The sequence below is a fragment of the Ostrea edulis genome, chromosome 2 (genome assembly GCF_947568905.1).
Source record: "Ostrea edulis chromosome 2, xbOstEdul1.1, whole genome shotgun sequence".
In the NCBI taxonomy this organism is placed as follows: domain Eukaryota; kingdom Metazoa; phylum Mollusca; class Bivalvia; order Ostreida; family Ostreidae; genus Ostrea; species Ostrea edulis.
The window spans coordinates 17,443,398-17,467,580 of record NC_079165.1 but is presented as its reverse complement, the minus strand read 5'-3'; the positions used below and the strand labels follow the sequence as shown (position 1 = coordinate 17,467,580).

At 35.6% G+C, this 24,183-nt stretch overlaps 2 protein-coding genes across 2 annotated transcripts in view; both read right to left on the bottom strand.

Annotated features, from left to right (window-relative positions):
- Positions 1 to 377: 377 nt before the first annotated feature.
- Positions 378 to 22,040, bottom strand: LOC125679149 (uncharacterized). Its single transcript, XM_048918124.2, has 10 exons — positions 21,700 to 22,040; positions 16,733 to 16,901; positions 15,044 to 15,144; positions 12,919 to 13,047; positions 11,885 to 12,055; positions 9,226 to 9,344; positions 6,350 to 6,488; positions 6,039 to 6,050; positions 4,586 to 4,603; positions 378 to 2,969 (listed from the first exon to the last, which is right to left on the bottom strand). Exons 1-10 carry the CDS (start codon positions 21,755 to 21,757, stop codon positions 2,548 to 2,550), a joined length of 1,338 nt encoding a protein of 445 aa, XP_048774081.2. The 5' UTR covers positions 21,758 to 22,040; the 3' UTR covers positions 378 to 2,547.
- Positions 22,041 to 22,770: 730 nt separating this feature from the next.
- LOC125678740 (medium-chain acyl-CoA ligase ACSF2, mitochondrial-like) overlaps positions 22,771 to 24,183 on the bottom strand; it is a 19,800-nt gene continuing 18,387 nt past the window's right edge. The window contains exon 15 of the mRNA XM_048917412.2: positions 22,771 to 23,543. Within this exon, the coding sequence (XP_048773369.1) occupies positions 23,406 to 23,543 (138 nt within the window). The 3' untranslated portion in view covers positions 22,771 to 23,405. The remainder of the gene's footprint in view (positions 23,544 to 24,183) is intronic.

Below are 24,183 nucleotides of genomic sequence, written 5' to 3'. Positions count from 1 at the left end.
GCGAAATGCTGACTTTAAACGAGACTGTTGAAACTCCTGTAATATCTTATCTGTCAGGAGCCTGCCTCGATTTAAGAACTGAACATACACAGAAAAAACTCTTGCGTATCAAATCAGTTGAGAGACATAAACACCATATGTAGGCGATAATGGAATATTGCTACATAAATAAAGGAAGTTGACGATAGAGAAGCTGAAGTCATCCCATTTGTCATAAACCTCAGTTGCCCGTTTGCCGATAACATCACACACACACACACACACACACACACACACACACACACATATATATATATATATATATATATACAAAACTATTGCGTGTTAATAGCTAATATATGCTTACGACAGAATGTCATCACAGCTCTATAATGTGACTGGGGCTTTCACCTCATATGTTGAAATGATACGAAACTTATATTGGATATTTGTTTTATTTAATCTGCAAATGGCATTGTGTTGACAATATCTAATCATTCTGTTAAAAAGCATCTTTAACTTCTTTTTCTTATGAATATGCAATTTTGCTTTGTATAGCTGTTATGTATATCTTCCAAAGCCACTATTTGGTAAATACATTGTTAATACTGTGTGAAATTGCAGGGTTTTACGTCCAATAAACTACCGTCCTCTCATACAATTGTATTTTGAAGTACATTCCATGCTGAAATATATCTACAGACTACGATAGGTTTGTATCATTGAATCTTACTAAGTAACTCAATATGACGTAAATAGGACAATACTTTATTCTAGTCACGTGTTGTTCTTTCAAATAACGCCATGAATATGTTTGCGTTCCATTGACAAAGTACTGATTTACAAAAACAAACTAGGTGCTGTCACTAGACATTAAAATCCACATATGACGTCATTCTTTTGTTCGAACACTCCATTATTTTTCAGGAATGGAGTGTTCGGAAAGTAGGTCAACCTTTATACAAGTAGATATAAATGCATGCAACAAAAGAATGAAAAAAGTAAGACATGATTAAAATGCACAAAGTTTAGTTTTTATTAATTAAGCAAAGGTGGATTTTAAGTGGGTCAATGTACTCGTATCACTCCATTCCTTAAAAGCAATGGACCGAGGCCCCGAAGGGGCCTCGGTCCATTACTTTTAAGGAATGGAGCGATACTCGTACTTTATCCCTTACGTAATACCCGCAAACAAGTGTTTGCCTTTAAATATACTCTTCGTCATATTGGTGTTACTGGCAAAGAAGCCACAATCGTTATTTTATAATTAATTAATGCATAAATTGTAAGAGGAGTTCTGGGAACCAAGGTTTTTTGTACAAAAAGCATCATTTTCGACCCCCATTTGGCCCCCAGGGCAAAAATAAAAAATCCAAAACCTTATTGCGCATCTACAGGACACCAGCAACCAATTTCCTAAAGATTATTAGGATACTGCTTAAAACGTAAAAAGAGTTCTGGGGACCTGAGTGTTCTTTTGTGCAAAAATGTCATTTTTCAACCCTCATTTGATCCCAGGGGTGAAAATAAAAATTCCAAAACCTTATTGCACATCTACAGGACACTAGCAATCATCATCCAAAAGATTATTAGGGTACTGCTTAAAATGTAAGAGGAGTTCTGGGAACAAGGTTTTTTTGGGTACAAAATCGTCATTTTTCCACCCCCACTTGGCCCCCAGGGCAAAAATAAAAATTCCGAAACCCTATTGTGCATTTACAGGACACCAGCAACCATCTCCCTAAAGATTATTAGGATACTGCTTAAAATGTAAGAGGAGTTCTGGGAACCAGTGTTCTTTTGTGCAAAAAACCCGTCATTTTTCGACCCTCATCTGACTCCAGGGGTGAAAATGAAGAATCCAAAACCTTATTGCACATCTACAGGACACCAGCAATCATCTTCCAAAAGATTATTAGGCTACTGTGTAAAATTTAAGAGGAGTTCTGGGAACCAGGGTTTCTTTGTACAAATTCGTCATTTCTCGACCCCTATTTGATCCCTAGGGTGAAAATGAAAATTCCAAAACCTTATTGCACGTCTAGAGGACACCAGCAATCATTTTCCAAAAGATTATTAGGCTACTGTGTAAATTGTAAGGAGTTCTGGGAACCAGGATTGTGTTAAAAAGCATCATTTTGACCCCCATTTGGCCCCCAGGGTGAAAATAAAAATTCCGAAACCTTATTGCACATCTACAGGACCCAAACATTCATCTTCCAAAAGATGATTGGGCTACTGCATGAAATGTAGGAGGAATTCTGGGAACCAGGTTTTGAAAAAAAAGTAATTTTTTGACTCCCGTTTTGCCCCCAGGGTAAAATTGAATATTCTAAAACCTTATCATATATCTATAGTACACCACCTATCATATTCCAAAAGGTCAGTTAGTTACCACTTGAAATAAAAGAGCAGTTTGAGGAAGAAGGAAGTGTGACAGACATACGGACTGACGGACTGACCAGGGTAACAACAATATACCGGAACTTTCTTTAGAAAGTGCGGGTATAATTAAATAAACCATTGGCAGAGATACATGTCCAGTTAGACTAGCGTACAATGAAATTGTCACAAATGTGACAAAACTTCTTTACCCTGCTCATAGTCTATCAAACCAGACTGGTCATGCGAATCTTCCATTCCAATAGAGTACTTAGTGTCATTAAGTGTGTCATAGATGTACATATCGTCCTGATCATCATCCAAATAAGTGAAATCTTCATTTGTGGAGCCAAATCGTTTGTATGCTATTTCTGAAAGGGTTGGCCGCAGTGAAAATGGAGAAATTCTTCCATCTAAGCTAAACATCGATTGAACTCGATCAAAAGATCCAATGGATGAGATACTTTCACTTCGCGTGGGTTTTACTGTAGACGTCTTATACTTCTTGTAAAGTTTCACTCCGCTTACTATGGCCATACTGACCGCAAAGACAGCAAATACTGCAACAATGACGGAAATGGCACTGGTACTCACAGTAGAGTCTGGACCTAAATAGGAAAAATAGCATTAGAGTTCAAAGTAAAGGAAGAGACCCATTGGATACTTCGCTCACCTGTACATCTGTCTAATTGATTTGCATCTACATGAACATTTGAATACACACTTTATATACATGTATGTCATGATTTGGTTGAGTGGTGCCGGGATTACAATTTGGGATATGTACAGTGTACAAAGGAAAATTAAAGTTTTTCTATCAAAGACATCTAAAAAAGTATTGTCGCGACAACGGTAGCCTCGGCATATATATATATATATATATATATATATATATATATATATATATATGATTTTGGATCAGCTCTTTGGACGAATAAGGCATGTCCTAATTCTCTCCACTTTTGGCAAGCCCAAAGACCAAAAACATGTAGTCTGCGTTGTAAATACGTTTGTAGATTAGTGTAGTTGTAGTGCTAGATGTATTTATATGTAGTTTTTGTTATTATGCTCTGTTGATATTGACCACATTATGTAATAGTTTTCGTTTGTCCTGAAGAAGGGACGGGTCGTCCCGAAAATTTGACAATCTCGTTGTTCGTGTCGTTGGTCATTTTAGTGCTTTGTATAATTTTTTGTATTTGACCTTGTATCCATGTTGTGGATCCGACACTTTGAGGTATCGGGTGTTGTTGGAACTTTAGTGCTTATATATATATATATATATATATATATATATATATATATATATTATATAACACAACGGGCAGTTATGATAAACAGACTCCAACAACATTTATCAGGAAACCCATAGTGTAAGTTACCATTGAGGTGTTATTGGGGATGGGGGTGGCAGCCAATGGAAATTAGAAATCAATTCAGTTTTAAGATACAAATGTAAAAGAATATTATATTCCAACCAAAATATGGATTATCAAAATGATGATGGTCAGGACTTGTAGGTTAGTGCAGGAAGTTTATACAGAGTTGAATGTATGATAAGAAAATACTTAAGGTAGTTCACTACACTAAAGCTTATACTCTGTATGACACCACGTCACAAGATGGCGATTTAAATGTTTTGTGAAATTATTTGTTTGGAACGATTTGTTTGTCTATCATCATAGCTCAGTGGTTAAAGCATTGGGCTGGTGAACTGCAGATCTCGAGTTCAAATCCCCCAAAATCTTTTGTTCATATGTGTTGAAATAATTTTTTTGAAAATCATGTTTGTATCCAAATTTGTATATTTTTGCCTGTTTCATATCTTTTATAATTAAATAAATTCGTACTGATTTGAGAAACTGTTTCTGGGTGTAGTGAGCCACCTTAGCTGTCATTTTGTGATCGAAAATTGAATTCAATGAAAATGCTCTACATTATATATTTCAGTAATTACATCAGTATATAATTATCGCAAACACTTTTTAAACTCAAAGCAGGCACATACATGTATAATTTTGGTGATTAAATAATTATTGTCTTGCAAAACAATGATTTTTCCTTATATATAAAAGCAGTTATCTAATGTAGTTTTATTATGTTGTTCTTGATTTTGTACAAAATAAATGTTTTATATGTATAATGTTGCCATATCACTTTCACAGTTAATGCCACTTTACTATAATAAAAGAATTATACATGCACATAACGTAACAAATGATACCCTTTTTTGTTCCCTGTCCTGAAAAATAAATAATAAATATTAGCCAGCTATTTGCGTAGGTCTAGTCTGGGGTGTTTAAGTTCTTATTTCGGGATATACCTCAATACGAAGGGTGTATTGAATTTTAAATTCACAAACACCCTTGGTTAAACTGTAACCACATTAACGAATTTATAACCTTATGTAAGAGGATTCGTCAGAATATAGTTCATTGTGAGGTCAGAACAAAACCACGTAAGCACAAAAGAGCCATTTGCAAGGAAATGTAAATTATTCATTTCACCACCACTATGCCAACTGGTGAGCCAATCGAATTGTATCATTCTAGTTGCATAAAAACAAAACAAATTGTAAACTTTCATTTCATTATGTATATCAATTTCAAAATATTATGCTATCTAATACTCAACACACCAAAATAGTTCAATGGAGCACCCTTAGAAAATTGTATGTCGCTCTATTTGACACTGAGAGTGGAAGAATATTAATTCGCACTAAAGAGAAAAATTCAACACTTTGTCGTAAAATATACTGGATATAAGAGGACAGAAATATCATTGATAAAGATGAAATGATCAAACCACACTAATTCAGAGAAAAGCATATCCAAACAATGGAAGAAAAAGTAAAGATCAATCTCATAACTCCCATGAAGAATACAAAATTAAGTGCTTGTCTCAAAAAAAAGTCATACAAAATCATTATTTTCGTCCAGAAGCGGGTATCGGATTTATTTGAACTAATGTCATGAAGTAGAGCATTTATGCCTATGAAGTTATCAAAAAATACATGTATACATTTTATCATTTTTTTCTCCAATTCCGATCAACAATTGGGCTATTTTTTCGAAATGAGGGTAAAGGTCATAACCGACAGAACTATGAGTCTAAAACATATTGCCAAAATATTTCTAATTCATATGTGGTTCTACATAGAAAATTTGAATTTTTTTCAAGAACCATGCATCTAGACCATTTTGCATGATTTTTTTATACTGAAACAAGCACTTACGAGAACGGTAAAACGGACCCTGGACATACCAGAGGTGAGTCAAGGTGCCTTGAAGGAGTAAGCAGTCCCTGTTGATTGGTCACACTCGCTGTGAGCTCTATCTCTTGATCAGGTAAACGGAGTAATCCGTAATCAAAATCAATATGAAAAGAACGGGTCCAACACTTGATAAGAAACATATCAGAAAATAGTCGAGCCAATTACAAATTAGATCATTATAACGACCAATTTGCGAAATGCTGACTTTAAAGCAGAATGTTGAAACTCCTGTAACATCAACTTATTTGTCAGTGGGCTGTATCGATTTAAAAATTGATCATACACAGGACATGCTCACGCGTATTGAATCAGTTGGGAGACATAAACACAATATACAGTGGCCATGGAATATTGCTACATAAATATGGGAAATTGACAATGGAGAAGCTGAAGTCATACTTACCAATACAAAAATCTGAAAAACCAAAATTATAAACTTTGCTTAAATCAGTAGTGACATGTTAAACAATTGGCATCGAAGCCCTGACTGAATTATGCAAAACAGACATGTTTTAAGGATTTAAAAAAAATCATTTATAAATAGTGTGGATAAAAAAAATCCATAAGGTATGCTTTCCATTTCATATACACTCATAAAGGTTACGTGGACCCTGATGTACAATAGCATTTCAGCCATAAAACATTTAATTTAGAAGTGATGGTGTAACAATTTATCGTGTAATATTTTCATTTGCAAGTTTATTGATAGTTTACCTTGACTCGATAGATTCAGCTTGAGGTAGGCTCCTGGGCTGATCACTTGACGAGAAGTCTGAATATTGTCATCCAAGCATGCTTGTGGATATTGTGTCGTATGAATTACTCGTGAATCAACATCATCCTGTTGCATTACCTGAATTAGACACAAATATCACTATCATAAAGAGCGCATTTGTGTGGACTGAACAAATATCCCAACATCTTTTCCTATGATTAGCATGTGTTAAAATAATGTTTTGTTGTTTATTTTACGTCCCTTCGATTTGTTTCACTCATATTTGAACGTCGCCAGCTGTGACTGAAATACTACAAAACGTTACCAACTGTAGGTGAAGTACCACAAATTTAGACCTATGCTACAGTGAGTGTTCGTTAACGTGTCTGCACCTGCCACGACAAGGGACCTTTTGTAAATATTGTCACTGGACATGAAAGTCGATTAGAGAAAGTATGAAGAATTATTGGTGTGTCCAGGGGTCCGTGTTAGCCCTACACTTGATTTTGCATTTTTTAAATAGGAGTTATGAGATTGATCACTGTTCGTTATCTTCACCTTTCCAACAGCAGCCACCTTTACATTATCTTTGAACCATCTGTATAAATTTCAACGGAGCAGACAGCCCCACCTCCAGATTTTTCATTTTCTCTGCGTTTGCGCTCGTACTTCAACATAAAGGTTTTATTTGGATCATTATTGGATTTGTTTATGACTCTTTTTTATTTAAGTTGGAATAAAATTGACTATGGACTCAAATCGTGCTCTAGATCGTACAGCATTAATTTAATCTTACAATATGATACCTATTGCACGAGATTGAAACGGGACGCCTGGCCAATGATATTGACTTTCATTATCCAAAGTGAAAGTTACAGGTCTTTCGTTCATTACCTTAAAATTGGAGGTCTTGTCTAACGGTAGAATAAAGAACCATTGTGTTACAACCGTAAACGCCATCCTTTGTGGCACCACACCTAAAGCTATCTCGTTACGTCTCTACATATGTGCAAAAATACATTTTCAAATGGAACGAAAACAATAAGGATGCCAACACCTTCCATGACACAGGACCATTTTCACATGACAAGCGAAGGAACATTAACTACTTATGCTTTCGACTTACGTTAAACGTGCTCAAGGCACGAGCGAGCCTTAACTGCACGACCCCTATCCCACATTGAACGCTCTAACTACTGGGTCGGGCAATCAAACAACCATAAACGCCCCCCTGCCGAAGTAAAGAAACCTAGAATATCTTAGTTATATACATGCTACAATGAAGATTACGAGCAGTGATCAATCTCACATCAGTAAATTAATGTCTGTACTTTACTATTTCAATAGCAAAATCCATCTTCCCCATTTCACTAGAGAAGGCCAAAGTCTGTCTTCATTTCCTAATCACACGGTCCTGACGCCATGACGCTCAGCTCTGAATGAGGTGCTACTAGCGTAACTATCTCCAGCAAACGTATTCATCATGTAGGGCTTATTTTTCAATGTGAGAAAGTTTCATATGTCATTTAACAGTCACATCTAAAGATGATGGTCACACAACATTATTGGTTTTTTTGAGAAGACACAAAAAATGACATTTATCATTTGGTAATATAACCCGAACGAATTTGAAATTAAGTGCGATGTTCCCTCCAATAACTTAATTAGATATCGCGAAGCATAGTCAACAATGTAAGGCCGTCACGGCTCACACATATTGCACCGCTCTGACATTTTACAGACCAACTCATAAAATATAGGCAGTTTGAATACCCGACAGCTAACCAAGACACAATAATACAAAGTTTCTATTTACGTTTACCGTATTTACGGTTTTACGCCGTTTTCGCAATGTTTGGCCCATTTTATGATGGTTAACTAGATAATATGGACGGTTTTGAAAAGTTAGTGAGTTTATCTGACACCTCCTAGTGAGCCTACTATTTTTCGAAAAACTGAGAAATGATCTTTCGTAAGCCAAGAGGGTTGTGATCATTGACACAGGTTAGAATTGATGCTTTCTAAATCTAGCTGTACATCTCAGGGGAGTGTTGTGGTCTATGGGCCATCAGACAGACAAAGAGTTAAAAATATGTAAAGAGGTACACTGAAAGGTGAAGATAACGAACATAGATCAATCTCAGAGATCCTATAAACAATACAAAATAGAGAGTTGGACAAACACGCACCCCTGGACACACTAGAGGCGGGATCAGGTACCTAGGAGGAGTAAGCGTCCCCTGTCGACCGGTCACACCCACCATGGGCCCTATATCCTGATCAGTTATCCGTAGTCAAAATCAGTGTGCCAAGAACGGTCTAACAATCGGTACGAAACACATCAGACAGCATTTGACCCACTGCTAGGTTGTATTGGTAAATTAGATCGTTATAACGACCATGTGAAAGGCGAAGATAACGAACAGTTATAATTTGCGAAATGCTGACTTTAAACGAGACTGTTGAAACCCCTGTACCATCAACTTGTTTGTCAGTAGCTTGCCTCGATTTAAAAACTGACCATACGCAGAACAAACTCTTGCGTATCGAATCAATTGAGAGATATAAACACCATATGCAGGTGATACTGGATTATTGCTGCATTGATATGGGAAGTTGACGATGGAAAAACTGAAATCATCCCGTTTGTCATAAAGTTGAGTTGTTAGTTTGTCGTTAATATCTACTTTCAATAAAATATCTAAGTATGAAGCAGAGGTGGACGACTCTGTGGTGTCTTTTATTTCGAGCTCACATGGATATATCGAATCGACATATGAATAGAAATTATTATTGCATCCTCAATATATCTAAATGAATTGAAGGCCACAGCAAGAGATATATCATATCATAAAGAATGAATGGAAATACTTACATAACACGTAAATCTGAATCTCGCGACTTCATCTGGTGTGTCTGTATCATTATTATAGACAATCAGATAAACGAGGTCATTATACGATTCTTCCCGAACACACAGCAGCTCTCCAAACGCTACAGATAAGCAAAATAAAATCCATTAAATGCATTCCAACCACGTTAGGGCACATAGTTGTCGAAAACATTTCACATAAAAGTTTAGGCGCTATCCGCCTGAGGTACCCCTCTGGTGGATATCACGAGTTGTTTCAATTCTCTCGCTCACAATTCGAACGTCCTTATCTACCATTCATAGCCAAGATGATAGTAATAATCAACATATATGCCTATAGGTTTAACTATATATATATATATATATATATATATATATATATATATATATCGCCATAGGATTAATTCCCTAAATCCCCCTTTCGCCATGACATTAGTGAACAGTTCTCCTATTATAATATTATAAGATAAACAAAAAATAAGCAATACATTTATAGATAGCCAGTCCTTAAATGACTTATACGGATGATTTCAGGCACGTAGATGGAGGGGTTACATCTCTGAAAATCCTTAAGATTTTGCAATGAAATTTCATACGATAGCTCCTTATGGCTTGAAAAAGACCCCAATTGATTTTGAGGACAAAGACCAAGGTCAAAACTTCATATATTACACGAAATATTTTCTGGATAACTTTACTTTTCTCCAAGCTTGTACAATGAAACTCACGGTGATAGATCTGTTTAACATACGAAAGACTTCTATCAAGTTTTAGAACAAAATGTCAATTGACATTATAATCAGATTAATTATGTAGTTGATAAAACCCTACAAACGAAAAATTCTTCTTTATGAAATTCATATAAAGCTTGTAACAACATTGTCTTTGTAAGGCCCATTAATTACAACTGTATTTTAAACGATAACTAACGATTTTCTATCTCATAACTCCTAGAAGGAGTTGGACAAACACGGACTCCATGATATAACGGAGGTGGGATCAGGTGCCTAGGAGGAGTACCTGGTAAGCATCCCTTGTCGACCGACCACACCCACTATGAGCCCTATATCTTGATCAGGTAAACAGAGTAATCTGTAGTAAAATCAATGCATAAAGAACGGCTTAACAATAGGTGTAAAACATCAGACAGCCTTTGACCCAATGCAATGTTGTACAATGTATTAGCAAATTAGATCGGTATACCGACCGTAAAATTTGCGAAATGCTGACTGTTGAAACCCCTGTAACATCAAGTTATTTGTTAGTAGCCTGCCTCGATTAAAAACTGATCATACGCAGAACATGCTCTTACGTATCTAATCAGTTGAGAGACATAAACACCATATGCAGGTGATAATGGAATATTGCTACATAAATATGGAAAGTTGAGGATGGAGACGCTGAAATTATACCGTTTGTCATAAATTTGGTTGAGTTGTTAGTTTGCCGTCAGCATCTATATTGAATGAAATATCTATGTACAAAGCAGATGAGAAAAACCCTTTTGGTGTCTTTTATTTCAAGTTCACTGTGATATATCGACATCTGAATTAAAATTATCAATGTTGATAAATTACACGTCGTTGTTATTTTTAAATGTCGAGTTGAATGCCACAGTAAGCAATTTTTTCATCTCATGTAGAAGTTTTTGAATAAATTCTGTCTCATACATAATGTAAGAATATAAAAACAAGTCAGCTAACAAAGGAGCACAATACGTACAATAAGTTGTGCCCATGGGAACTCCATCAGACTGTTGGAAGATCTGATCACCAAAGACTACGAAGATATTGTCAATGAGGAATTCCAGCATCCTTTTAATATCAACTTCAGAGAATTTGTGCGTAGAATCAGAGTGGTGTTTAACAAAGTGATTTTTAATGACTGATCACTAGATATGAATATTTCCTTCTTCCATTTTTGCTGAAGAATCAAATGTCTATGATGTCAAAAAGACTAGTCTTTAATCTATCGCAAGGAATGGCCGTGTAACATTTAGAAAAGTCATACGTTTTGATGTTTTTGATTTAAGAAAAGTTTTGTGATTCACTGAATGATCCCGCGAGTTTGAAAATAAAATAAGACAATCGGTCACAAGGTAGAACCATTGAACACACAAACTTGCCTATATACGAACGAACGGGAATGCTATTCATTTCTATACTCCTTCAGCGAATAAGAATACTGCGCCTGGAATGTACATTTATTTGGTAAAACCTGTCGTTTCGAGAAAGAACTTTACCAAGAGAACCAGCGAAAGCATTTTACAAATATATGACCATTTATTCAAAGATAATACGTCATACTAGTACATGTGCATAAAGAGACGTATAGCATGATTTTGACTACGGGTAATTCCATTTGCCTGATCAAGATATCGGGCTCATGGCGGGTGTGACCGGTCGACAGGGGATGCTTACTCCTCCTAGACACCTGATCCCACCTCTGGTGTGTCTAGGGATCCGTGTTTGCCCAACTATGTATTTTTATTGCTTTATATAGGAGTTATGAGATTGATCACTGTTCGTTATCTTCACCTTTCATGCACGCAAAAACGGTGAGCAACACATTGGTGATATTCAAAATTACTCGTAGAGTTTAATATTTGGAAGAATGATAGAAAGATGATTGGAAAATCGAACATAAACACGTAAATACAAACCTGAATATCCTATCTCAGCGGAACAAGAATTGTAGTCGAAGTTCATCGTTGATGTATCTGAACACACATCCAAAGAAGTATTTGCATTACAAAGGTTTCCGTCGCCAAGGTCAAATGTATATGTAAATTTCGCCTGAATAATCGAAGGACACTGGGTTGTACTCATGGCACCTTCAAAATTAGAAACAAAACAAACGTGTCAATTTCAGGCATTGTCATTGTTAAATATTATCATCATTGGATCATAATCACATTTTCAGTATTACAGACATGTAACTCATATTGTTATGTCAGCATTCAGTTGTGTTTTTTTTATCGTACCAACGCCTGTCAGAATTGTTCAAATTGTGTTAACATCATATCTTGCACACTGTGAGGCCCAGGACCATGAAACTTCGTCAGTTGATGCATCATGAGGGGAAGTTGTATATCAATGTAAACGTTGGTCACTGTGAGCTTAAGTTTGGAATTTAGGGCTATACATATTCAAACCGCGTCTGGGTCATATCTTGTACAGTGTAAAGCTTAGTTCCCTTGATGGAGAATTGGGTATGTCATTGTAATTGTTTTCCAATGTAGTTACAAATGACAGTGTCACAGCTTGTGATTTTGAGTATGGAAACATATATATGCACCATGTTCATATAGTTCTGAGAGTGTGTATCATACAACATAGTGTTGCACTTTCATTATATCTTTGGGTTGACACAACCAATCTACGAGTTGGTGCTCAAATCCACAACCGCGTGGTCACTAGCGAACTTAACTTTTCAAACACACGCACAGATCCACCGCGAGTGAGTAAAAAAATACCCTCACTGTTTAAAAGGGCTTATTTTGAATTATTTTGGACTTTAGGGGTATGCAAGACATTGTTGACATGCATTAGAGAGATTTTCAACAAAAAATTATTAAATCAACTCATGTAGGTTATTCGGAAGAGAGAGAGAGAGAGAGAGAGAGAGAGAGAGAGAGAGAGGGAGAGAGACGAGGGTTCCTGAACCCAAGCACCTGTGGTATTGGCCCAAACTTACCTTGTTGCATAAGAACTCTTGCTTGCCACGGGTCATATGAAGACCTAAACTGACAATCTCTTGTAATGTTGAAGTCTCTTTGATTGAGTCGAAATAGTATTCTGGCATTTTTAGTATTTGGCAATACGTCTGTAAAGTGAAATGAATGATTTTGTGTGGGCGTCAGACGGTAATATGAAAAGAATACATGTCACGAAATTCAATTATGTGTGAGTGTAGATATGCACTATCATGTACGACACAAACCTTCCTTGATCCCAATAAAACGTTAATATTTTAAGACTAGAGATCAAAACAGAGGACATGTCTAATACACTTTCACTTTGACGGGGATATTTAGAGGTATATGGAGTACATAGCATATAAAGTGACACAAGTGATCAAAGTTAAATGCTTTCTGGGAAAGTAGTTTTTTTTTTCTTCAGGAAAAAGAGCACAGCTCTGGACGAGCTAATTGTGATATAAATTCCGTCCAAAATCTGCACTCAATGTTTCAAGAAGAAAACCTGCGTGAAAAATGTTATTTTCTGTCAAAGTACCGAAGTTAGTGGCAAAACGTCATGTTTATGATGCCATGATTTCGCTTCTACATCATTTGGATCTAATTGAGAATGACAACGGAGTATAATTGGGATTCTTGCTATGATACACTTGATTTGTTGGGCAAATATCTAGTCTTATCATCATCGTGTACTTGTTTGGTTGAAAACAAATAGCTTGTCAAAATTTGTAGGAAATGTAGGCCATTTACGAAAGGTCTACCATAACTTTAATGCTTTATAAATTAAGGCTTGAGGTTTTAGAAATGAATGACAATTTTAAAAGTTTTTTTGGGCTATGGAGTGGGTGGTCATGTGATAAAATCCCGTGAAGTTCAAAGGCCTCGATAGATTTCATCACGTACTGTCCAACATTACAGCCCAGTGGCTTTCTAAAATGGTTACGTATTACTTGTGTATCGCAGTTTAAACGGGATGACTTCAGCTTCTCCACCGTTAACTTAGTAATATTCAATTCTCAGCTGCATATATTGGGTTTATGTCTCTCAACTGATTCGATACGCAAGAAGTTGTTCTGCGTATGATCAGTTTTTAAATCGAGACAGGTTACTGACAAATAAGTTAATGTTACAGAGGTTTCAACAGTCCCGTTTAAAGTCAGCATTTTGCAAATTTTATGGTCGTTATAACAATCTAATTTACAAATACTACCTGCCATTGGGTTAAATACTGTCTGACATGTTTACAAACTGATTTTGACTACGTATTACGTCGTTTACCTGATCGAGAGATAGGACTCACGGCGGGTGTGACCGGTCGACAGGGGGTGTTTACTCCCCCTATGTACCTGATCCCACCTCTGGTGTGTCCAAGGATCCCTGTTTGCCCTATTCTTAATTTTGTATTCTTTATAAGAGTTATGAAATTGATCACTGTTCGTTATCTTCACCTTTACATGGTCGATATATTACTCTTAATCATGTTACATCAGATAACCCAAACGCCATTTTCTGTTTGTGGCCTTGACCTTTGATATCCGAAATTGAATTGAATATTAGCAATATAAGCTCTAAATCTGAAAAAAAAAACTATTCTGTTGTAAAAATGTGCTATTATGATAGTTTTATATTTGACTTGAACCACAATTCGTTTATTGATTGAATTAAAACTAAGTTTAAGATTCTAATATCAAAATAAAGATTTCGGTTCTCTTGAATATGCATACGTAACATTCTATAGAAATCAATTTTTGTACGGGAGGACAAGAATGCAGAGCCTCATAATACGTTTTCTAACACAGATATTGATAACAAAAGTTTATAAAACTTATTTTTTTCTGTCATTGAAATAGTAATCACAATTTTACAACAACAACAAATTTCGACACCAAACATGACATCTAATATTACTTTAATATTGCTTTCAAGCATGTTGATTCGGTTTCTGAGGTACATTATACCAAAATTGAAGAAGCAAAGTTTTTGGTGATTTAGATAATATAAAATACCATAAAATGTTGGTATATCTTTTTTTCAAAGTCAATTAATATGAAGATTTTGTATGACCCATCTGAAAATAAATTGTTAGATCATGAGTTACATATGTATTGGATATCACTGACTAACCTAGAGCAGCGTGATATATATATTGTGTTGTCGACATCCGCTGCAGTTCCCAACACAGTCCGAGCCGAAAGGGTGAACCATAAAACTCAAAGACGTCCGACCTACAAACGGGTGTAACTTATTGATGCATTGTATTGTTTATTTCCAAAAACAGTATTGTTTATAGGCTGCAAATACATGTAACATATATTACAATGATAGCATACGTGAAAAGGACATCAATAGCGTGATAAAACAAGGTGTTATCAGTCATCTGAGCATTAATCGTCAATAGTCTCACAGTCAAAACTCTGTGGTTATTTTGATTATTCCTTTCTTGCCTTTTTTTTTTTTGATATGCATTTAGTTTTTCTATAGTACCAACAAAATTCAAGAAAAAGTCTTTCAAGATGATAAAGACAATAATCACTATGATCATTCTGGCCCCACCCAAGAACCAAAGCCCCTACCTCTATGATCATGAAATCTACTATTTTCGTAAAGGACTACCTGCTCCTTCTAAATATTTGTTTATTTCAATTGAGTATTAATAGCATTAAAGAAGTATTTGACACCTAAATACTACATACCAAGTTTGGCTCCACCCTGGAGTCAAAACCTCTACACCGGGGATCATGAAATTTACAATTTTGGTAGAGGGCTTCCTGCTCTACATCACTATGCATTTAATTTTTCTTACAGATGTATATAGTTCCAGAAATGATTTTTGAAAATTGCTCAATTTTGATAATTTTGGCCCTGCCCCTAAGTCCCAGGGGTGCAGGAGTCCTGAAATTTACAATTTATGCCCCCTTGTCCCAAAAATGTTCCATACCAAAATTGAAAAGAATTGGAATGTAGTTATCAAGAAGTTCCATTGTTATAGGATTTATGGGACTGATCCTCGCCTTTTATAGGATTTATCACTATTCGTTATCCTCGCCTTTTTCACTATGGCATCAAAGGCATGTAACATGATTAATCGCTAATTTATGGATAAGAACATTACCAACAGTAGTATCTATTAATTTAATATTACGGGGGAAAAGGGACAACTAGTCATCAACGGAAGTAAATCCTGCAGAAAATAGAAAGTCCGGAAGTGACTCTATTTCCGAGTCGGACTTTTTCTTTTGCAATATAAGTTGACAGAACGTTAAACTCTGCACATCAGCTACATGTAATTTCTTAGTTTGTCCTGTATCAGATTAGAATCTACTGTGTGTGCACAGCACTTTACAACTAATTGTTTGCATGTACATGCAGGTTCTTCTATACAATCAAATAAATGTTTGTTTGGAATTGCTCTGTTGTATTAATTTTACTTGTTCCCTCGCACATGTCTGCCTTGCTCGTCCGTGGAAGTGTTCGTATACATTTGCGCCCTTGTCGACAAGATTTCACATAAATTTCTCGATTTTAACTAAATTTGTAAACATTACACTTTAAAAGAGTTTGTTTTGGTTTCCCCAAGTTTGAAATATAAAAAGGCAAGGTCGGAGTAAGGGATTCAGAAATTCGATGTGTACAAATTTCAAAGTATATTTTTCGTCAATCTTAAAGACATTTCATGGAATACACACTATGATCTGAGTTCTCCTTGAGGACATAGTCAGTGAATATAGGCGTGTATCCACATTACGTCAGAATACTTACAGAACCCTTATTGTGTAGGAGAAAAATGAAATTATTTCCCTCTTTTCTACGTACTTCATAAAGTATCGATTTCCATTGACTTTCATCGTGCATTCAAACTTTCGAATGCCAAAATTAGCAGTGCTCTTCTTAGTCGCCATTGTATTGTTGTGAAATATGATGTCTCCAAGATCACTGGCGTGCCATTCTCCTTTTAGTTCATCAGGAAATGTACAAGCAGAGTCTACAAAAAGAAAGAATTACACATCTGGTTACATGTTCAGTTCTACGTGTTCTCTTGGGAGGTTATTAGGTACCGTAGACAATATCACACACACGCACGTGCGCACACGCTTGTCGCATGTTGACTTTATTTTATGATTTTATGTTCATGTTTTCTAACAGAGCGACTTCTTGAACAAGATAATGTCTATCACTGATACATCTATTCAAGAAATCGATCTTTTGTGGAAAGGCCAAAAAAATAATAAATAAAAAATAATGCACTTTGTACTTATAATTTCAGGTATCCCGGTGAAGTCGAATATTCTTTCACACGTTTGCAACGGAAAATTCTGTTTAGGAAGGGGTTTCTACCCAGGAATTTAATGAAACTCTTGAAACACCCAATCTCATAACTCCTATAAGGAATACAAAATAGAAAGCTGGGCAAACATGGACCCCTGGATATACCAGAGTTAGAATCAGGTGCCTAGGAGGAGAAAGCATCTACTTTTGACTGGTCACACCCGCTGTGAGCCCCATATCTTGATTAGGTAAGCGGAGTAATCCGTAGTCAAAATCAGTGTGCCAAGAACGTCCTAGCAATCGGTATGAAACAAGTCAGACAGCATTTGACTCAATGATAGGTTGTATTGGCAAACTAAATCGTTATAACGACCATAAAATTTGCGAGATGTGACAAGGATTTTGATTTTCTTCAAATTTTGAGAAAATTGCAGATTGTTGAACATAATCAGCTTTGAAGAAATATTACAAAGTGAATGCATGGTTTGTCCCGATCTCCTCTCACACTTTTCAAGCTAAGACATTTTTAACAACTTGAAGATGTGCGTACAACAAGGATTTTGAATCCCAAAAATTTTTCAACTTTCTTTCATATTTGAAAATAATTACAGTTTCTTGAACACATTCAATTGTGGGAAAGTATTTATTAGTTCTCAGGTTGTCTATTTACCTCCTGTCACAGATTCTAAACTTGGACCTTTTATTCATACGACGTAAAAGTGGTTTTGCTGATGGCTGATACTACCTCCAGTGAAGTTCTACAACTTATGGCTTAAGAAACCTTGTGACGGGTATAATACCGGTATATGCCATTTCTGGTACTCTTGTTATATATTGGAACCCGGGAAGACAAAGATTGTAACCTTATTAAAATTTGTCTCAATGTTACGTTACTGCAATGCATGCATATGAACATGAAACTGTACAAGACTGGGTGCCGCATGAAGACCTGCAGCAATACTCTACGGTCATTTCATTACGCGTGCTTCAATATATACAACATCAAATACAAGTGATTAAGATCATCATCCAAGGAAATAATAATAATTACTTCTCCGGCTTTCTAGAAAGTGATAGGACTGATCGAGAGAATTAACGGATGATAACCGAAACTCTAGTAAGCGAAAATGTAATAAAATTGGACTGGGGAAAAAAACCTTTCTGTCACGAAAAACGTCACTTCAAAATATTACGAGATAAATAGATACATGTAGATATATCGACAGACATACAGATAGATACATGTAGATAGATCGACAGATAGATAGATACATGTAGATAGATCGACAGACATACAGATAGATACATGTAGATAGATCGACAGACATACAGATAGATACATGTAGATAGATCGACAGACATACAGATAGATACATGTAGATAGATCGACAGACAGACAGATAGATACATGTACATGTAGATAGATCGACAGACATACAGATAGATACATGTACATGTAGATAGATCGACAGACAGATAGATACATGTAGATAGATCGACAGACATACAGATAGATACATGTAGATAGATCGACAGACATACAGATAGATACATGTAGATAGATCGACATACAGATAGATACATGTATATAGATCGACAGACATACAGATAGATACATGTAGATAGATCGACAGACATACAGATAGATACATGTAGATAGATCGACATACAGATAGATACATGTAGATAGATCGACAGACAGACAGATAGATACATGTACATGTAGATAGATCGACAGACATACAGATAGATACATGTAGATAGATCGACAGACAGATAGATACATGTAGATAGATCGACAGACAGACAGATAGATACATGTAGATAGATCGACAGACATACAGATAGATACATGTAGATAGATCGACAGACATACAGATAGATACATGTAGATAGATCGACATACAGATAGATACATGTATATAGATCGACAGACATACAGATAGATACATGTAGATAGATCGACATACAGATAGATACATGTAGATAGATCGACAGACAGACAGATAGATACATGTAGATAGATCGACAGACAGACAGATAGATACATGTAGATAGATCGACAGACAGACAGATAGATACATGTAGATAGATCGACATACAGATAGATACATGTAGATAGATCGACAGATAGATAGATACATGTAGATAGATCGACAGACAGACAGATAGATACATGTAGATAGATCGACAGACATACAGATAGATACATGTAGATAGATCGACAAACATACAGATAGATACATGTAGATAGATGGACAGATAGATAGATAGAGACTTACTTGTAACTCGGATGTTCGAAATGAATAGATAATACAAAACGATCATCATTTTTATCAACCACTCCCCACTATTCGTTATATCGTCTCCAATCCCCACAGTTCGCTATATCGTGTACACTCCCCACAATTCGTTATATCGTGTACAAAGAGCGTTACTTTTCAGAGGATTTTAAAAATCAATTTCTCAATGCAATGAGAAGTAACAAAAAGTTAAGATAGTGCTTTTTAAAATAAGAAATCCTCGCTTTACAATAATCCAAATCCTCGCTGAAACCTATTAAACGTAGAAAAGCATTTCTCTATTTCTTGTCAAGATAATCTGAACAATAAAAAATTCAATAATCAAATGTAATCTAATCGCCATTTATCATTAAAAGTAAAAAGCTAGCTGACTGTACAAACAACTTAGAGGGTTTTACACCCGGGACAGTGTATAATCGCATAACTATTCCTAAAGTAAAGAACAATGTGATTCCGAAATAGGTCTGTGTGAAAATATCAGACGATTGAATCCAAGATTTATATACTTTTATCATATACACAGGAACTTGACATATTCATTCAATAAACTATAGGCGATCTCGTGAACGTTTTCTGGGAATCTGCAATGATGTTCTGAGCGTTTTACATTAAATACATATACCTGTATTTCATTTAGTGTCAATGACTTGTATTTCTTTTTATGCTTTTCTTTCAAATCATTGAAGATGTCTTTAAAACAGAAAACAAAAATTCGATAAAAACGCTAAAATCGGGGAAGCGTTACACATTCCTTCAGAAATAGACCGAGTCCTCCATAATTTGGTCAGGTGATGGATATTGAAATTGTTAATGTCGGTACAACCGATATCCACGCATTGACACTTCTCTTGTGATTTCATCCGGTGTAAACGTATCCGTGATCTCACCACAGACTACTGCACATTTGTGGTGTATTTATTGCTAATATGAGGAAAGCAAACATGAGGTTGGACTTTACGTAGACGGCATAACAAATTTTCAACTAGTTTTTACATGAAATCTGTTATTCTATGTATTCACGATAAAAATAAATCTATACAAAATAAATAGTAGGATACGCAAATGATGTCTCAAGGATTTCATACCGGTGGTTAGGCTGTTCAACTTTCAAGATAATATAGACTCATGGCGGGTGTGACCGGTCGACAGGGGATGCTCACTCCTGCTAGGCACCCGATCCCACCTCTGGTATATCCGTGTTTGCCCAACTCTATTTTGTATTCCATATAGGAGTTATGAGATTGAACACTGTTCATTTTCTTCACCTTCAATGTATTAATGTTCTACCCCAAGCTTGTGTGGTTTGTGCTGCATATGCACAATAACCCCCCCCCCCCCCCCCCCCCCCCCGGGCAAACGACAGTTTTTAAAAATGAGGAATTTTTTTTTCAAAACTCTGCCGACATTGTTTAATTTAGTTTATAAACATGTGGCATACATGTATCCGAAATAACACTTGCATATATACTAATGCTAGTTTGATAACACACTGCTTTTTATCAATAATGGTGTACGATTCGATACTACGAGAAATTTTCGGGATGACCTTACCTTTGTAAATATCTCTTGCCGCGAATCAGTCCTTCAATGTTTCTTGAATTTCTTTAAAATTATCGCTGTCACAAAAATTACTCACCAATAACAAGTTTATCACTGGTACATCAAGAAATCAAGTTGTCGTGATTAAAAGTTGGGTTACATATAATTGTTTGAAATTAATCTTTCGTGTCATGCATGAGGTTTTAATCAAAACAAATACTTTTAAACACCAAATTGGATATTTCCGAGAACATCCACAGGGTTACGTAAAAGACCCCTCCCACTTATACATAAGCCAACATTCCTTGTATAGATGTATTTACTGATTGAATATTACAAGTACTTCTATTATAGTTTATTCTGGATATATATTTAATCAAAATGGAACTACCGATAAATGGGTACAAATTTCACATACACACACTCTCATGTAAATACTTAGTTAGAATAATCTAACTGTGTCTCGGGACAGGCCCGTAGGACATTACATGTATCATTTTAACGATAGAACATTCTATCTAGTAAATACTGACCAATTCATAGCCAGGGGAAAAAAAACACAATCACCGACATTTATAATTCACATTACTGAATACCACTGATAATAATATCACGAAGTTTGTATCAAGTTCTATTAACAAAATACACGGATAAGACCACCGATGATTTTACCTCTGGAAGTCTGAACGGGACACGTGACTGTCACATGATTTATCTTCTGAATATGCATTAGAATGGCTGAGTGGCCGTTGTTTGTAAACACCTATTTCAAACCAAATAATTCTGGTTAAAACAGGTGAAGTAATCTACGACATGTCGTACAGCCTCAGACCATAACAGCTTTTTAATATTTCATTGATGGATAAAGATCATAGAGAATGGAAGCTCTCTACTGCCGACCCTCACGACCAGAAAAAATGGAGATCTGAGGTGAGATCTGCCATGCGTGCAGCTAGCCAGATACCTGGAAGGGGTCCCACTAGTGTGGACAATACCCGTACATAAATAAAAAGGAACTGACAACATTGAACAACAACATTGACTATTATCACTTTAATTGCCATATCCAACAAACATCCAAGAGATTATGATGTCCCATGGAGAACATTTCCTGAGGATTGAGTGATCTGGAGAATCCTCAAGAAATCACATGTATGAAAACAGATCAACATCTACATTTCCACCGGTTTAGATATTATTACCAAAGGTAATGACAGGCATTTCCTCATGACTGCAGATGTAAACAATGTGCGTAACAATCTTAATAAAGTACATCTATTTAACTGGGAATTCCAACAGAAGTGAAAGTAGAATGCAATTTAACATAAAAAAAAATAAATTTCAACTTCTTAAAAAATAAATGAGAAAAAGAACTGCTAAGCTTCATGCTGGCAGACTTCATGAAGTGTGCTACTTAGTACTTACAATTTTTTCACTGACATGAATTTGTTTTATTTTATGAAGTTATGACATAAGACACTTTCAGAATGTACTTTTAAAACTAACAAACACCTCCAACTGGAGAAAAACAAATGATCAACAAACAAAAGTTGTACAACATACTTTTCTATTTCTGTGGGATATTCAAATGTGTGGGGTCAAAGATCAGAGTACCGAGACACTGTAAAGAATGAGGTAACGTGAAAACCCTTTTTGTCCGGATATCACACCACGTACAGCAGGACTGGTAGAGTAAGCGGCAGGAAACTACACTGATTGTAATATATCACACAGACAGAATGATTATACACATTATATAAACCTTTATTGTAATACTGAAGTATTTCTGTAACCTAACCAGTGGTGGATCCAGAAAATTTACAAGGGGAAAGGGTTGGTTGCATCCCAAGTAAAAGAATTTAAAGATTTGGGGTGGGGGTAATAACCCCACATCTAGATCCGCCACTGATAAGACACACACAACCTGTACACAGGAGCATATTGCCAACAAAATTATACATCTGTCATGTAGAATTAAATATGTCAACATAAAATTTAATTTATAGAAATCAATTAAATGCAAAAATATACCATTTCTAAATCCACTAAAAAGTTTATCATATATAATTATAAAAACACATTATTCAACATTGAGGAAATCTATATACATGTAACTTTCTCAAAGTTAAAAACTAGTAATGGTGTAAATTTCTTCATAAAATCATATAATATATACATTTTTTTTCCTTTCAACATTCTCTCTCCATCCTCAACATAACACACTAGTAAACACAGTAACATGGATTGCATGCTTTTATAATCAGGACATGATTGCATACTTTTAAAATCAGGACATGATTGCATACTTTTGGACATTTAGTTGCATAAGTTTGGATATATTTGATTGCACAGATTGGATGTTTCACTGTTGAGGCGAGCTAATTTGGTGTCATGTGTTCCAGACCAAGCTTCTCTATGGCAACATCACGGATTTTATATTTCTGGACTTTTCCGGTCACAGTCAGAGGAAATTCGTTCACAATCATGATGTATCTCGGAATCTTATACCGAGCAAGCTGTTAAAAAAGAAAGGAAAGTAGAAAAAAGATAAAACTGCTCATTTCAGTACAGACTGATATACACTGTACATGTTTTGTGGTACTTTCTTCAAACCGATTGAACTGATGACTAATACAACAGTATACATAATCAAAGTCCAGGAGGGTTAGGGGGGGGGGGGGGGATGGCGAGAGAGAGAGAGAGGGGGGTCAGAGAATCATGAGGGCATCCTCCAAGCAGGGCATAGGTTGTATATACTTGTGAAAGTTTTGTTTAAAGCAGGTTTTTCAAATTACAAGTTAATTCTGAACACAATTAAACATTTTCTGGTGTTTATCACATCTCATTTTGTTTTAAACATGATATTTTCTATTAAGCAATCTAGATGTAAATAAAAACATGACACAAGCCTTGTTTACATAACAAAGAATTGTGAGTGCTGTATCTCACTTGTAACTCAACAACTGACATTCAAATTTTTACTGACCATTAGAAATACCTTAATTGTAAACAATATAAATGGGAAAATAAAATTTAAAAATTGTCAGTTCAAATCATGTCCATTCAACGTATAAATTACTCTTGATTTCTGCTCATAGTACAGATTACATATAGTTCATGTAAGGTCATACACAACATTTCTAAATAATACCTAAT

Bases quoted from the DNA above. Each gene is read 5' to 3' on its own strand.
- LOC125679149 (XM_048918124.2), bottom strand. From the start codon at position 21,757: ATGCATATTCAGAAGATAAATCATGTGACAGTCACGTGTCCCGTTCAG. The intron at 12,056-12,918 runs GTAAGTTTGGGC...CTAATTTTGAAG, and splicing joins AAGAGTTCTTATGCAACAAG to GTGCCATGAGTACAACCCAG. The intron at 9,345-11,884 runs GTTTGTATTTAC...GCTTATCTGTAG, and splicing joins CGCTGAGATAGGATATTCAG to CGTTTGGAGAGCTGCTGTGT.